A 17,991-nucleotide genomic window follows, 5' to 3' on the forward strand; every position below is an offset into this window, starting at 1 on the left:
CACCCTGGTAAAGCTAATGTTGTTGCTGATGCTCTTAGTCGGAAAGTCAATGTTGAGAGAAAAAGGCCAAGTGCGTTGACAATAGAAGTTGTCTCGACAATTGTGGAGAGTATAAAGAAAGCTCAAAAAGAAGCTTCTGAAAAGAATGACCGGAAGGAGGAATGTTTGGGTAAAATGTTGGTGTTTGGTACAAACGGTCATGGACTGAAGGTATTCCAAGATCGTATTTGGGTACCTACGTCAGGAGGAATAAGAGATCTTCTGATGGAAGAAGCTCACAAAACCATGTACTTAATTCATCCTGGCAGCACTAAAATGTATAGGGACCTGAAACCCTACTACTGGTGGCCGATGATGAAGCTTGATGTTGCAAAGTATGTGGCCGAGTGTGTGACTTGTGCGAGAGTCAAGACACAACATCAGAAACCATATGGGAGTTTAGAACCTTTACCTGTGCTGATGGGTAAATGGGAAGACATTGCAATGGATTTTGTCACTAAACTACCCAGAACAAAGAATGGTTACGACATGATTTGGGTGGTCGTTGATCGATTCACTAAGAGTGCGCATTTCATAGCAGCCAATGAGAAATGGTCTATGGAAAAGCTTGTGAATTCTTACGTGAAGGAAATTGTGAGGCTTCACGGTGTTCTGTTAACGATTGTATCGGATCGTGACAGCCGTTTCACCTCCCGATTTTGGAAAAGTATACAAGAGGAATTGGGTACCAAGTTGTGTTTGAGTACAACTTACCATCCACAGACTGATGGTCAGAGCAAACGGACGATACAAACACTTGAAGATATGTTGAGAGCATGTACCCTGGAATTCGAAGGTAATTGGGATGAGCATTTACCTTTGGTAGAATTTTCCTACAATAATAGTTTCCACTCGAGCATAAAGATGGCACCTTATCAAGCTTTGTACGGACAAAAGTGTCGTACGCCGTTGTGTTGGCTTTAGGCTGGGGAGAAGCAGTTTATGGGTCCCGAGATGGTCCATCAAACCGCTAAAAAGTTGAAAATAATTAGAGAAAGAATGTTAGCAGCTCAGGATCGTCAAAAGAACTATGCTGACAAGAAGCGAAGGCTGATGACTTTTGAAGTTGGAGATTCGGTTTTGCTTAAAGTCTCGCCGTGGAAGGGACTTATAAGATTTGGTAAAAGGGGAAAGTTAAGTCCAAGGTTTATTGGATCGTTTAAAGTTCTTCATAGGGTTGGGAACCAAGCTTACAAGCTCAAATTACCCGAAGAACTGAATGGAATTCATAACACTTTCCATGTGTGTTATTTAAGGAAGTTCACGGGAGAAGTTCCCGATATAATTCCAATTTCTGAATTGAGAATTGATAAAAACAAAAGGTTAATTGAAGAACCTGGGGCAATTGTTGACCGAAAGACTAATAAGCTTTGACGCAAGATGATCGAATTAGTTCTTGTCCGTTGGAAACATTCGAATGGGCCAAATCTCACTTGGGAAACGGAGAGTGACATGTTGTGTCGCTATCCGCATTTATTTGTTGAGGTGTGATTCGGGAGACGGAATCATCCTAAGGGGGAGAGAATTGTAACGCTCGCGTTTCTAGGCTAGGCATTATTGTTGGTGTAATGGTCTAGGTTAACCTTTGTAATTCTTTTGAAGTATTAATGATGAAATATTTGAGTATTATGTGTTTTATGCTTAGTTGTGCGGCTTAATTGAATTAAGAATAAAATAAGCGTCAAAATTTGAAGTATTAGATGAGCCCGATATCTTTGCATAAAGATGTAGTGGTCGAAACAAGGATTCCGAAGATATAAAGAATGCCGAAATCCGAGTTATGACGAAGAAGTTATGACCTGTCGAAGTTTCGCGACAGAACCGGCAACGCTGAATGACGTAAAAAGTGAAATTTACGTTAGAGAGATATTTAGCCATAGTGATCTAAACAAAATTCATAGATTTCGTTAAACCAAGAGCGTGCATAAAAAGAACGCCCAAATCTGACTTCGTATGAGGAAGTTATGATTTTTCGAAGTTTCGACTTAGCAGTATGCAACCCGAATACTCGATTTGAGATCGAGCGGTTTTCAGCCGAAACAATCTAAACGAGAATTGAAGATCTCGTTAATTTTAGTGAAACGATGAAAAGATAGGTGAAAACGGACGTCGGATGAAGAAGTTATGATTTTATAACGGAGTTTTCCTGTCCCGGCCTACTAAAATAAAATAATAAAAATAAAAATAAAGTCAAAATTAGCCGACGGAGTCCAAACGAAAGTTGTAGAGCGTAGTCTCACCTACGTGTGGATATAAAGAACGTCGAAAACAGAGTTCGTATGAGGAAGATATGAATTTTTGAATTTTATTAAATATTTTCAATATTTAATTTAAATATAAATTATCCGATATTATCTAAGGGGGGGAGTCAGCGAGCTGATCCTCATTACGCCCAGCGTAATTTCAGATTACTGCCAGTGTAAATCGAATTTCCAGCCCCTATAAAAGGATGTCGAGGGCAGCCGAGTTCTTTGCCCATTTCTTCCCTTTCTCTCGCGTTTTTGCATCGTTTTTCGTGCAAGAATTATCCCGAAGCCCCGATATCATTCCCGAGCCCCGAAGCAAGTCTCGAAGCCCCGAAGATCCCGAGAAGTGCCATTCCCGAGCCAAAGCTCTGCCTACGAGGAGTCCGGTTTTTGTGAAGATCTTCCGGATCTGCCGAAGAATACTACTTCTACAAGCCGTAGTGTTGTCCGATCATCTTCTGATCAAGTGAGTGTGTGGTTACTTTCTTCTAACGCATAATTATGAAGTATTTTATATAAAATACGTGTTATGTGTATATTTTGTTGTTATATGTGTGAATATATATTCACTTTCTTCTATCTCATGGATCTGGTTTATTTTCTATGAAATACGTGTTATGTGTATGTGTCTCATCTGTTGTTTGGAATATGTATTGAATGAGAATGCTATACAGGTTTTAAACTATGTATAAAAATATATATTTTTATCTACTAATATGTCGGGTAGAACATGAGTAGATAGTTGTGTGATAAACAGATGAGAGGCCTCGATGTTGTTTTGATTTAGTCATCTAGCGGAGTTTAGATGACGACCACAGACTTTTCTAGACAGTCCTGTGGAACGCTAGCAGGTTCGCCACCTGTAGGTGTTAATGAACTTGGGTGTTCATTCGATGTACTTCATCCCCCTCATGGTTACCTTATTTGACTTATATTGCTGAGGAACCCCCAAAGCATGTGTTGTCGCCCCGATGAAATATTCTTAGACTAGGTCCCTTGTGTTAGTTGTTTTAGGGACATAAAGTGAGAATAACATGAATGGATAATTGGGTTATTGTTGGTTAATGAAAATAAAGTTAATTACTTATTGTGGGTTGAAAACTCTATATGCTCACCAGGCTCCCAAGCCTGACCTACTCAGATTTATTTGTATTACAGGAAGTGGCGCAAGGGCATAAGATGGATGAATCATCAAGTTGTTTTGTTTACAAGTTTGTATATTTATATATTTGTTGAATGACTTGTAATGTTATCATTTATGCTTTATGGTTTGTATCGGAACATGACATCCCAGGTTTTAATTATATAATGAAAATACATTTCTTGATGAACTGCTTTGGTAAATATTATTTTATCATACTTTGTTTTTGGGAACAAATTCCGCAACTCTTTCAAATCAAAAGGATTTACTCTGAAATTATTTTAAAAGCATAAATGAAAATCGGTCTTTTCTGGCCGAGATTTTGGGGATGGCACAGGTTAAGTGAACCTTGGTGATCATGGAGTTAGCGTCTGTTAAGTGAACCTTGGTGACTATGGATTTAGCGTCTGATAGCTATGGATTTAGTATCTGATAGATAAACTTTGGCAGCAATGAACTTCGTGACAATTCCTTAGGTAAATCCTTAGGAACGAATGAATAAATGATAGTTGATTCTTAGGGTAAAACCTTAAGAAATAAAGAAGATAATAGGGATGGGTAATTGGGTTGATTGTTTGATGATTAAATATAATAATTATATTATTGTGGGTTGAAAACCCTATATGCTCACCAGACTTCCAAGCCTTACCCACTCGGTTTTCTTTGCATTACAGGTAATGACACAAGAGTATAAGTTGGTGGACTTGACGAGAGATTTTGGATTATAGATAAGTAGTTATAAATAACTGTTGTAAGGTCTATTTTATATTGTTTATGCTTTTGGTCCGTATCGGAACATGACATCCCGAGATTTTGTTATTTAATGAAAATACATTTCTTTAAAGAAAAGCTTGGATAAATTCTTATCATATTTTGTTTTGGGAACAAATTCCGCAAATATTTCAATCAAAGGATTACTCTGATTTTATAAAAAAAAAACATAAACAAATCGGTCTTTTCTGACCGTGAAATTGGGGATGTCACATCGAATCTGAGACAACGCCGAATCGGAGACCGAAAAACGAGGAAGATGATTAGATTTTTGTAATCAATTTCAGATTTTGACTTCATCCACCATCGTCACGATATAGGTTTCATCTGTAAGTTATGAGTTTAAGGAAATCGAGAGGAAGACAAATTCGTTTTTTTTGTGAATTTTTTGAATAAAAATTTGTCTTAAGGTTTCTTTTTTGTAAATTTCTTATTTCAGATGTTTGATTTTTGTACAATAAGATTTCTCGGTTTTTGGTTTTTGATCTTTTTCTTTTTGAAGTCAGAATTCGAAATGATGGGACCATGGTAGGGTCAGAAATGAGACGGCAGGAGATGCAGGCTCAAAACGAACCATGTTCATGTAACCGCTGGATGCAAAACATTACATGTGGCCTTGGCCATGGTGTCAATATAAGAAGTTTATCAATTTGATTTTGAAGAAGAATTCCCTTTCATTGTGGGCTGCATGGGCGGATCCACAATAGATCCCGGGTATCCTGGGATACCCCTAAAAAAATCCAGTACAATATTACTTTTAGAAAACTTACGTTTTATGTAGTGTATATATACATAATATTAATATGTTTAGCGAGATAATAACACAAGTTGTAGTTAGTATAGATGGTTAAGGCATTAGGGGTTGTTTTTGGAGGTTGTAAGTTCAAATCTTCTTTCAAACATTTATTTTATTTTATTTTCGCAACTTCTTTTATATAGTTTTATACGGATTATACATATTATATTATGATTTTATGAAAATTAAACACGAATATTGAGTTGTCCAAATGGTAAAGTCATGAACTTTTAACTTTGAGCTTCTTATTTCGAATCGTGGCCCTTACACGGATCTATTTTATTTTGTTTTCAAAATTTTCAATTTGTTTTTTAAAATTTTAAAATTGTCTCACATCGGCCACAACATGAAACATAGCTCATATACATCTGTTATATAAGCAAAATAAGCTTCTCAATTCTCAATAAGTTAAACTTTTGAATGGGTTTGGGTGTAAACCCGAAACTGAGTTTGGAAAACCGAGAAACCGAACTCATCGATTTGGGATACCCCTTTACTTTCACCTTAGATCCGCCACTGGACTGGGTTGGTGAAGGTTGGTGGATCTAGGTGTTTCCCGTTGCCGGCTAAGAATTTGTGTTCTATTCTACATGTTTTTCTTTCCATCTATTATTTCTCTGTGTGTGTTGATTAGTGTTGTGAGGACATCAGAGAAGAAGGGAAGTAGGTGGTTGAGAATAGAGAAGGTGGAAGGTAAGGGTGGTCGGAACCAACTCTTCAGGGAGGAAGACGTCGGAATGAAAGCGAAAATAGTATAAGAGATTGGTTGAATCCAATTTTGGTTTGAATTTCATGTTTTGAAGTTCTGGTATGCATTTCTCGTTGGATTTCTTGATTTGATTTTTACTTTGAGTGGGTTAGATTTATGTGTTTGATTTTTGGGTGTGAATGAGTTAGAACTAGATCGGGTGTTTTTTTCAGTAGCGAAGATTGTGGTAATTTTGACCGGTGGAAAAGACAGTGGTAACTGAAAGGAACTCCGACGAAAGAGATGAGATGTTGTCTGTGATGAAGGAATAACGGATGGTGTGTTTGTGGTGGTGATGATACCAATATTTTATATTAAATAATGTTTTTAATAAAATTGATAATGAAAAACAAATAATTATAAAAGAATTATTAAGGTCAAAATGGTCTTTTTATTTAAGGGTGACAGTGACCAAACGTATAAACAAAGTAAAATGAGCTAAAAAAATTAGTTAGAGATTACCCCAAACCACAATGACCATTCATGTAATTTACTCCATTCAAAATCATAAATAAAAATAGAAAATTATTAATATGACCAATCTAATCGCGAATTTAAAAAAAATAAAATTGAAATAAATATGTTTAGGTTGATTATGGGATAGCCTTTTTGAAAAATTACATATTTTTAAAAGAATAAGTTTAGAAAAGTAAGGAATTTACTAAATTCTAACCATTTTATTAAAAGAATATGTATCATTGCTGAAAGATTACAATCATCCTTTTTTTTAATATGAAAAGAACTAGAGCACAAACAATAAGATTCTAACCATCCTTAAAAAGAGTACGCTTCATTTTTTTAAGATTGTATTGTGATTTTTTATTTCTTTTGAAATAAAATATTGTCATCTCGAAAGAATCCCCATTTTAATCTAATTGTGCATTGTGTTTGGAGACTTTAATGTGGTTCGATATCTCAGTGAAAGATGTCATTCAAGGTTTTGCCCCTCCAGTGCTTACACCTTCAACAAGTTCATTCAAGATGCTGACCTAAAGGAATTTAATATGGGCGGGGAAAAATTTACTTTTATGAGTCGTAGTGACGCCAAATTAAGTAAGTTGGACAGATTTTTGGTCTGCTCGGGTTACCTCAACTTCTTTCCTCTTAGTGCGGTGACTGCCCATCCCCGTGAACTATCGGAGCACAGCCCCATTACCCTACAATCGGCAGTTGCAGACTTTGGGCCTATTCCGTTCAAGTTGTTTAACTCCTGGATTCTCAAAGAGGGCTTTGATCAGTTGGTAATTGATACTTGGAGTCGATTTGTGGGATACGGCACCCCGGATGCTTATTTGGCTGCTAAACTGAAATTCCTGAAGAATGAGATTAGAAAGTGGAGGAAGGAAGCGTGCAAGAAAGAGTCAAAAGAGTTAGATGACTCGATAAGTATGGTTAAGAACTTTGAGAAACAGGCGGAAATCAGACCCCTAACAGCTTTGGAGATTTGTAAGTGGAATGATGGCATTAAAAAGATTGCAGAGTTGGAACGATTAAAAACAATGGATCTAAAACAAAAGGCGCGTATTAAATGGACGATTGATGGTGACGAGAACTCTAAGTTCTTCCATGGGTTCATTAATAGCAAAAATCGGAGGAATCATATACATGGTCTAACAATTAACGGATGTTGGACAACTGAGGTAAACCTGATCAAAGAGGAAGTTCTGAATTTTTACAAAGCAAAGTTCTCTGAAAACACTGCTGTTCGTCCCAAGTTCATTAACCCTGCATTCAAGACTTTATCAATGATGGAGGCCATTAAGATTGAAGCTCCCTTTAGTTTGGAGGAGATAAAGGATGCAGTCTGGCAATGTGGCAGCGAAAAGGCCCCAGGGCCTGATGGCTTTACATTTGCATTTCTTAAAAAATTCTGGGACACTGTCAAATCCGATATCATGAGCTTTGTGAGGCACTTTGAGAATCATGGTACCCTGTCTGGTGGGTGTAACTCTTCCTTCATTACACTGGTTCCTAAGGTCAAAGACCCTCTCTCCCTACACGATTACTGTCCCATTAACCTAATTGGGTGTCTTAATAAGATCATAAGTAAGCTTCTCTCCACTCGTATAAAGTCTGTCATTGGTGGTATTATAGATGAGGTTCAATCAGCTTATGTAGAAGGTCGGTGTATTCTTGATGGCCCTCTCATAATTAACGAGATATGTTCTTGGGCGAAGCGGTCCAAAAAAAGAGTCTTGCTCTTCAAAGTAGACTTCGACAAAGCATTTGACTCGGTGAATTGGGAATATCTTGATTCAATTCTTGGCCAAATGGGATTCGGGAACAAATGGAGAATGTGGATTCGGGGAAGCTTGAGATCGGCTAGAGCATCTGTTATCATTAATGGTTCTCCAACTAAAGAATTCCCCATAACTAAAGGGGTGAGACAAGGAGATCCTCTCTCTCCTTACTTGTTCATTATTGTCATGGAGGGCTTAAATGTGGCTCTTAAATCTGCCCGGGATAAGGAGATTTTTAAGGGTATTAAAGTACCGGGGAGTGGACCAACTATATCTCATCTATTTTACGCGGACGATGCGCTATTTATTGGCGAATGGTCCAGATCTAACCTCAAGAATTTGGCACGTATCCTCAGGTGTTTCCATATCGCATCAGGTCTCAATGTGAACTTCCACAAATCAAGAGTATTTGGCATAGGATCCTCGACACATGAAATATCGTCTTGGGCAAGTCTATTGGGCTGTGAGTCTGGAACGTTACCGTTTGATTATTTAGGTGTTCCCGTGGGAGCCAATATGAATCTTAAAAAGCACTGGCAGCCAATCCTTAAGAAATTTCGTGCAAAACTATCATTATGGAAGGCCAAAACCCTCTCCTTCGGGGGCAGGCTAACTCTCGTAAAATCTGTCCTTGGTAATCTCCCCACATACTATTTGTCGTTATTTAAAGCACCGAGTGGTATACTTGAGGAGATGGAGAAAATTAGAAGAACCTTTCTATGGGGTGGTTGTGAGGATAAGAGGAAAATACATTGGGTTTCTTGGGATAAAGTTCTAGCTGCCAAAAGTGAAGGTGGACTCGGGGTGGGATCGATTCGAGCATTAAACGTTGGGTTGCTTATAAAATGGTGGTGGCGTCTAAAAAAGGAGGAGCAAGGACTTTGGTCAAAAGTAAATTCATGGGATCCATAATTTAGATAAAAAGCCTTTTGGTTACCTTTCTAGTCAGAATTGTAGTGGAGTATGGAGCTGTATAGGAAGGACCATAAACCAATTGGCGAGGAACGGAGTTGCTGGGAACGATATCTTTAAGCTGGAGGTTAAGTCTGGGAACAATACCTTATTCTGGTATGATCCCTGGTTAAGTTCAGGGATTCTAAAAGAAAAATACCCCACTCTATTTGAACTGGATGCTCAGAAAAAATGCAGTATTACTGACATAATTTCGGGATCAACCTTCACCTGGAGCTGGAAGTCTCATCCCCCAGACCTTGGCCTTGGACCTGTTGTTCAAGCTCTCATTACCGACCTATCTGGGATTCAGCTAGCCCATGGAGCAGACCGATACAAATGCAAGCTGACTGGAGATGGAAAGTACACTGTTAGTTCGGTTCGGAAGGTCCTTGATAGTAACCTCAGCTCAGTTAATGGTCACTCAAATATTAACTGGTACAAAGTTGTGCCCATTAAAGTTTTAGGTTTTATATGGAGGGCTGTGCAGGGTAGAATTCCGGTTGCTGTTGAGTTAGGGTCAAGGGGTATTCTGGTCAATTCTCTCCGATGTAGCTTATGTATAGGACAACAGGAAAGTGTCGACCATGTTCTCATTGGATGTCCGTTTGCTTATGGAATCCGAGAGAATATTATGAGATGGTGCGGAGTGTCACTAAATCATCGCTCAATGCAAACTACGGTGGAGTTACTTCAGTCAATTTCGGCGTGGGGCAGCTGCCCCAAGAAAAGGAAACGGCTTACAATTATCAGCTATGGAATGCTATGGTGCATATGGAGATACAGGAACAAACGTTTGTTCAGCAATGAAGGTGTTTCTTTGCTTCAGGGGATTAGTTGCATTAAAACTATGGTTTTCCATTGGTGTAAGCATAGGGGTAGTAAAACAATGTGTAATTGGGATGAATGGGTAGTGTCCCCATTCTCTGGTTTGTAAACTTTGTACTATTGTATTTTTGTTTCCGGGATCCTTATCTAGTTACTTGCTAGGTGAGGCTCTCCCTTTTAATACATTTGCCGTTTCCAAAAAAAAATATGATTTCTGAAAACAGTACCCATCTAAGCAAACCCCTTCTTATCATTTTCTTCTTAATCGATCCAACCCTTCCTCCTTTCTCTTGTAATCGATCAAACAAAGGTTGTATAAAAACGAAGAACCGAGGTCGTTTTTTGTTGTATGTTTGCATGTCTTTTGTGTGGTTTGTAGCACTCAAAATTATAGGTCGTGTATGTTAAAAAAAAGGACAAACATGAGTGTCTCCTTCCTTCCTTCCCTCGCTCGATACTTTCTCTTAAATCTGGATTGTAAGCATGGTCACAATAAAATCAAAAAATATGGGCCTTTTGTGCAAGATGACGATGGTGAATTGGCGATGGTGTAGGCGGTTGATGGTGAATCAGCAGTGGTGTGGGACGAGATTGAGATGATGATGACGGTGTGTCATGACTAAATCTCGGGTAAATGTTAATTAGTTGTCTAGCACTTAACAAGTTGTTTGTTAATTACGACACATCATACACGTCCCTTACAATTTGTGCTCTTCCTTTCAATTCTAGTGTCACACTTCCTTGACCCATGACTTTTATCCGGATACTATTTCACAATTTGTGTTCTTCCTTTCGAGCCTAGTTCTAATACCATTGTTTGCAAGTCACTTATATATAAGAAAACTCAGAAGATGTATAATTGTTTGGAATTGTTTGAGGAATCAATGACTGATTAAATACAATAAAAAACATAATAGAAAGGCAAAAAATCTAGCCACTATCTCTACTATAACGAAATGGAAATTCAAAAACACAAATAAAGGCGTTAGAATAGATCCACCATTTGACTACCATTAGCCCTTAAACAAAAAGAAACGTGAATTTATTAATAAACCTAATTGATTTTCCTTACAAAATAGCTTTTACATAAATAATTTGTACATAATTAAGCTTTGTAAGTTTTAAAAACCGAACAAAATGAAAATGCTGGTAAATGTAGATCTAGATATATTATTATTTTGCATGAATAAAATATTATATAAATAGTAATTGTTTGGACGAGGAGATCGAATATTATTAATGAACTAACCACATGCTAGAAAGAAACAAAACATAAAATAATAATTGACCTTTAATATGTTGAAAATTTATGAATGTAACCCTTCTAAGTTCTAAGTACTCACTACGGAGATATGAAGTTAATTTGTTTTCGGGTATTTCAAGTTATTTTCATTATAAAGATTAACTTCAACATCGCAAAAAACATTAAAAAAAATACGAACGTATGTATATATTGATTGAAACTATCAGAATAATTATTAAAAAAAACAACATGACATAATTGAAAGATATGTTGGAATTACACTCATAGCAAGATTTACTTAGTTGTTTCGCATGAAATGGGAGATTCCTTCGATCAATTTATGAGTCTCTTGAGAGGTTTTTGGGTCCACGTCAATGGCGATCTTATTGAGATAAAAACTGTGTCCAACTCCATTACTCATCAACAACTCAACCTTCTTCCCAGCTTCTTTCATCTCTTGATAAAACTCCATCTCCGTTTCTACCATCAAGTCATCCTCCGCCAAACACATCAAATACGGCGGCAAATCCAACCCACGCAGCGCCTCTCCCTCTCCCATCGGACATGTTATCGGGTGGTCTCTGGTGGTGCCCTCCGGCAACCCCAGCTGCAGAAACTTATACAACATGTCCCGAGTAAAAAACAGAGACTCTTGTTTTTCCAACTCCGACTTGCTTTTCACCGATCTGAGAAACCCTGGATGGATGAGAATCGCTCCGGCCAGTCTCAGTGGATGGAGGTTTTCTCCGGCTACCCTTTTAGCCAACTGATGGACTATGTTCCCACCTGTGCTGTCTCCGATGAGGAAAACACGGTTGAAGTCTCCCTTACAAGACAGCCATGGTTGGTGTGCTTTTTTATTGGCCAAATCTTGGAGCCAGAGAAGGGTGGAGTAAGCTTCATCAATGGCGGAAGGGAGGCGATGCTCAGGGGCAAGATGGAGGTAGGTACTAACAACGATGGCTCCAGTTTCACGTGTGAGTCGAGTGTAGGTATTATAATACATGAACCAGTCAGCTTGGCTGATGCAAAACCCTCCACCATGCAAGTGGAGGATTATGGGCAGCTTTCTGGAGTCGTCGGGAACCTCAGGGAGATAAACTCTGACGCGAAGATCATCGGAATCTGGATGGATGAAAAGGTCATGGGTTGCTACGCCGTGGATGAAGTTGTTGTGTGGCGGGACTGGATCAGACATGAACTTGAATTCTGGTGGTCCTGTCCATGTCCGATCAACAAAACCGTCGTCATAGACTGTGAACCAGCCGGAAACTTGGTCGACGATTGTTCTTTGGGGAGCCATATTCATATTCTATTGCTTTGTGAGTACAAGTTAGGTGGAATGGTGGATGAATTCAATTGTATCTATTTACAGTTTCGAGTGGTGTTGGGGTTTTTTTTATAGAAGTGTTGGATGAAATTGTTTACGGATTCAATGGTAAGAAAAGGTGATTAAAAAGTATAAAGAAATTAGAAAAATGAGGGGTAAGGCCAAAAATGTCCATTCCATGCATTTAACAATTGTTAAATTTTGTCTAAACTTATTTTAGGGTAATACAAATATAAATTTTAACATTAATAAAATAAAATGTTACTAAAAATATAGGATAAAAGAAGTAAACACTATGTTTAATGGAGTTGGAAATCTATATTAAAATTTTTAAGCGAAAAAAACATTTTTAAAAGCTTTTTTTTTTTTTTTTAATTTATGGTTTATTTACCTCGATAATCTCCTAAAAATTTTATTACAGATGTTCTAAACACAAAAAGAAAAGAAGAAAAAAAACGTGCTTTTTTTTTAAATATCTAATTTTTTAAATCTCTCGGATAACATAATGTTTTCAATCAATTTTTTATAACAGTAATAAAAAAATTTGTTTGCATATAAGTTTTTTATATATGGTCCCTGTGTTTTCCCAGATTCTGAAGTTTAGTCCCGGTGGTTTAAAAATCTCATAAATGGTCTCTGTGCTTTCAAAACTTTTGACGATTGGTCCTTATTGCTAACTCCGTTAAGTTATGTCCGTTAACTGAAGGACATTTTTGTCATTTCACAACCACAGGGACCATTTATGATGTTTTCTTATATTTTTTTTAAAAAAAGAAAAAAATAAATATAATCCCTTCTCTTCTCTCTCTCTCTCTCTCTCTCTCTCTCTCTCTCTCTCTCTCTCTCCGTTGACATTAAACACCGTCTACAGCCTCTTCACATCTACTCTGCCTCTCACCTACTTTTCATCTCATCACCTCCGATCTACTCTACTTCCATTCACCTGCGCAACCAAAGGGGAAAACTCCATCCTAATTTGCTCCGCCGTGGATAAGTGTGGCTAAAGATGATGATCAATCGCACTGGTTATCCAACAATCGCTGCCGCCCACGGATGATGATCGAACAGTGGAACAACCTAGATCCCTAAACAACCACATCCTCATTCTCCTGTTAGCCAGACCCTCACATACCAGTGACGAAGCACCAACATCGCCACTACAGTTTTAAGACCAGCAACCATCGCCATTCCTACTATGTCTCTCTCTCACAATTCTACCCGATATAATCCTCAACATCATCTGAAAGATGCCGTATACTTGCAAGATCTGCAACACCAAGAAGGTCGCCATCTCTATGAGGCAAACACAAATCTGGCGTTCAGATTCCCTTCAAGCATCTGCCCTAACTGTCAAGAACCTTTATCCTTTCTCATTCTCTTTGTTTATCCTTCCTTCCAGGTGTATATCTTCACATCTACAAAACCCCGCTATAAAGGAAAATTGATTTACAGTTTAATTAAATGATTTACAATTTCAACCTTTGAGCGTTGAAACAAAGTATGTAAGGTTTACATTTGATTTTTGGATTTGACAATTTTATAATTGAAATCGAACATCTTGGTTTTGAAGATTTTTGTTTGTTTTGTACAACATGTGTATTTTTTCATGTGCCTGAAGAACAAACATGTCTGTTTCATCCAAAAAATTGACTTAGGTCTGTAGATATATGTCTATGTGTGTGTCTAAAGAAAAAAACCCATTAAATGGTGAAAATGAGTCAAGAGCCCAATATATATGAACTTTGATCTAGATAAGGTGTATATATGTTTTTATATTTATGTGTGTTCATGGTGAAGGTGGGTGAAGATCTTAGAGAGAGAGGGGGGGGGGGGGGAGAGATGAACTTTGATCTATATATATATATATATATATATATATATATATATATATATATATATATATATATAGAGAGAGAGAGAGAGAGAGAGGGGGGGAGAAGAGAAGGGATTATATTTAAATTTTTTTTAAAAAAAATATAAGAAAACATCATAAATGGTCCATGTGGTTGTGAAATGACAAAAATGTCCTTCAGTTAACGGACATAACTTAACGGAGTTAGCAATAAGGACCAATCGTCAAAAGTTTTGAAAGCACAGGGACCATTTATGAGATTTTTAAACCAAAAGGAATAAACTTCAGAATCTGGAAAAACACAGGGATCATTTATGATGTTTTTTTCTTTTTTTACATACATATAATATTGTAACACGGGGAAAAATGTTATTAAATAATAATAAAGGACAAATTGCATACTATGTTTTAGTCATTTTTAATATTAAACATTATTAATCAATTTATTCCAACCTACCACCCAACTTTCATATTTTACTAAATCAACCATTACGACTTCTATAAGGTATTTTCAAGTTTAACATGTTGACTTGGAACGACTTCTATAATCCATTTAATCCAACAAATCACCCACCTTTCATATTTATATTTTAATCACGTAAATTTTCCAAAAACTTTTTTTAATATTTTGAGTAAATCTACAAAATAGTTACAAATTAATTATTTTTATAAAAACATTCTTAAAAACCGATAAAATATTGCATTTTGTCCATCTTTCCAAATCAGCCGGTAACAAATTAATTTGAGACCAATTCCTAAATCGTCCCAAATTATTTGGACTATTTCGACAACTGACCTACAATATTGAGACTTTTCTGCAATAACATTTATTTTTATTTTTATTAATCTAATGAAAACTCAAATATAGTTCATGCTTAAGTATGGTGGACTAGAAGTGCATGGTAGACAGACAACCATACTTAAACTAGGTCACACTTAAGTATGATGGGCAGACGTCCATACTTAGCATGCCTAACTAACACATTGTATTCGAAAGATTGATCAGATAAAGTAACCAAAAGTACGTCTCTCATGCAAAAAGAATATCGAAGATTTATCTTCAAAACACTTAAGGTTAAAAGTGTCTTCACATCAATCTTCATTGTCATTTTCAAAAATATTTTTAAATCTGTAAACGTTTTTTAAACTTCACATCAATATTCATCACCGCCTTCAAAATGTTTTTAAAGATGGTGATGAAAATTGATGTGAAGACACTCCTGACATTAAGTGTTATAAAGATTGATCTCTGATATTCTCTTTACTAAAGAGACATACTTTTGGTTAGATAAAATTTCTACCCATAAGAGTTGTGTTGTCGAACCCTTTTTTTTGAAGTATTGTAACTTTTTTTCATTTTTTTTTATCATAGATAAAGTTGGAATAAATCTAGGGAAAATGATTATGGATGATAACTAACCGTTGAGTTTATTCTCATTTGGTCTTTTTTTTACCCAATATACCATCAAACTTGTTGTTTGTGTTCATCATAACCATTTTGACCGGCTATCACAGGTAATAGTCGGTCAAAAGGGTTATGGTGACCATAAACAATAAGTTCGATGGTATATTGGGTACAATAAAAGGGACCAAATGAGAACAAACTCAATAGTTAGTTACCCTCCAGAATCATTTTTCCATAAATCCAAGTTTTAATTTAAAATTAACAAAGATATATGTATTTTTTTAAGCTAGAAAATGTCTAAAGATGTTAGAAGACTATAGTCTACATCTAAGTCAAGAAGATAACGGTCACAGCTTTTTAGGTCTGAAGTTTTCTAAAAAACAAACAATCTACAAAAATTAATGTTTGTGTGGAGTATGTGCGGTGCAAACTAAATAGACAAGAAGATTTGTTGATAAAAAAACAAACACAACCTAAAAAATAGATGTTTAAAAAAACATGAGATAGTAACGTAAAATCTACTCTGCTAAATGAAAAGTAATTTTGTCACATGTCAATTTTTTATGAGTTTTGACACTTGTCATTTTGTTGTATTATTAAAATAAATAATATTTACATGTTAATTTATGGGTTTTTTCAAATTTTAAAATTAAAAAGTCACATAATACTTATATATATATATATATATATATATATATATATATATATATATATATAATAAATATAATAATAACTGTAATGAATACGTTTCTTCCTTTTTTATTTCAAAATTTTATTTTAAAAAATACTTAACTTTTATATTTTGATATTTAGTTTTTTTTAGTTAACTCATGTAATACATGTGTCTCACGTTTAATAAAGAAAAAATTAGAAAGAAAAAATATTTACCTAAACAAAATCTTTACAAAAATAATGACCAAAATTTATAATTTAGTGTAACGTCTGTGTTTCTGGGCTTGTCATTAATGTGGATATAATAGTCTAGGTTAACCTTTGTAACTCGTCTTGAAATAATAGAAGTGTATTATTTGAGTATTACGTGTTTTGTGCTTAATTGTGTGTCTTAATTGAATTTAAGATTGGAAATAAGCATCAAAATAAAATGTTAGATAAAGCCGATATATATATATATATATATATATATATATATATATATATATATATATATATATATATAATGTTGTAGTAGTTGAAACGAGGTTTCCGAATATATAAAGAATGCCGAAATCCGAGTTATAACGAAGAAGTTATAATCTGTCGAAATTTCGTGACAGAACCGGCAACGATGAATGACGTAAAAAGTGAAATTTACATTAAAGCGGTTTTTAGCCGAAACAATCTAAACGAGAATCGAAGATCTCATCAAGGGTAGTGCAACGGTAAAAAGACAGATGAAAACAGACGTCGGATGAAGAAGTTATAAATTTATAACGGAGTTTTCTTGTCCCGGCCTACTAAAAATAAATAATAATAATAAATTCAAAATTAGCCGACGGAGTCTAAACGAAAGTTGTAGAGCGTAGTCTCACCTCTGCGTGGATACAAAGAACGTCGAAAACGGAGTTCGTATGATTAAGATATGAATTTCTAAAGTTTTTAAATAATTAATATTTATTTATTTAATCTTTAATTTGGATAATATCCGAAGGAGTCATTGATCTGATCCGAACTACGTCCAGCGTACCCCGGTGCATGAACCGCCTCAGACTTAAGTGTCTCGCATGCGTAAGCAGTGGCGTTTTTGGTCGCGTACGCACTGCGTAGTTGAGCATTACGCCCAACGTACATGCGAGGCTCAACCTCTATAAAAGGCATGCGAGGGCAGTCGACCTTCTTGTTCATTTTCTATTCTCTCTCTCTCTCTCTCTCTCTCTCCCGTTTTACCCCGTTTTACGTGAAAGAAATATCCCGAAGCCCCGAAGATCCCGAGAAGTGCAATTCCCAAGTCGAAGCTCTGCCCGCGAGAAGCCCGGTTTTTGTGAAGATCTTCCAGATCTACCGAAGAATACTACTTCTACAAGTCGTAATGTTGTACGATCATCTTCTGATCAAGTGAGTGTGTAGTTACTTTCTTCTAACACATAATTACAAAGTATTTTATACGAAATACGTGTTATGTGTATATTTTGTTGTTATATGTGTGAATGTATATTCACTTTCTTCTATCTCATAGATATGATTTATTCTCTATGAAATACGTGTTATGTGTATGTGTCTCATGTGTTGTTTGGAATATGTATTGAATGAGAATATTATACAAGTTTTAAACTATGCATAAAAATATATATTTTTATCTACTAATATGTTGGGTAGAACATGAGTAGATAGTTGATGTGTGATAAATAGATGAGAGACCTCGATGTTGTTGTTGTTGATCTAGTTATTCAACGGAGTATGGATA

The 17,991-nt window shown here is 36.0% G+C and overlaps 1 protein-coding gene across 1 annotated transcript; it reads right to left on the reverse strand.

Annotated features, from left to right (window-relative positions):
- Positions 1 to 11,217: 11,217 nt before the first annotated feature.
- LOC145069551 (putative carboxylesterase 17) lies at positions 11,218 to 12,432 on the reverse strand. The gene has a single exon (XM_079016489.1). The coding sequence runs from the start codon at positions 12,310 to 12,312 to the stop codon at positions 11,302 to 11,304; it is 1,011 nt and encodes a 336-aa protein (XP_078872615.1). The 5' UTR covers positions 12,313 to 12,432; the 3' UTR covers positions 11,218 to 11,301.
- Positions 12,433 to 17,991: the final 5,559 nt, after the last annotated feature.

This window comes from Lactuca serriola, chromosome 1 (genome assembly GCF_051521515.1).
Source record: "Lactuca serriola cultivar US96UC23 chromosome 1, Lser_US96UC23_V15, whole genome shotgun sequence".
NCBI lineage: Eukaryota > Viridiplantae > Streptophyta > Magnoliopsida > Asterales > Asteraceae > Lactuca > Lactuca serriola.

Bases quoted from the DNA above. Each gene is read 5' to 3' on its own strand.
- LOC145069551 (XM_079016489.1), bottom strand. From the start codon at position 12,312: ATGAATATGGCTCCCCAAAGAACAATCGTCGACCAAGTTTCCGGCTGG.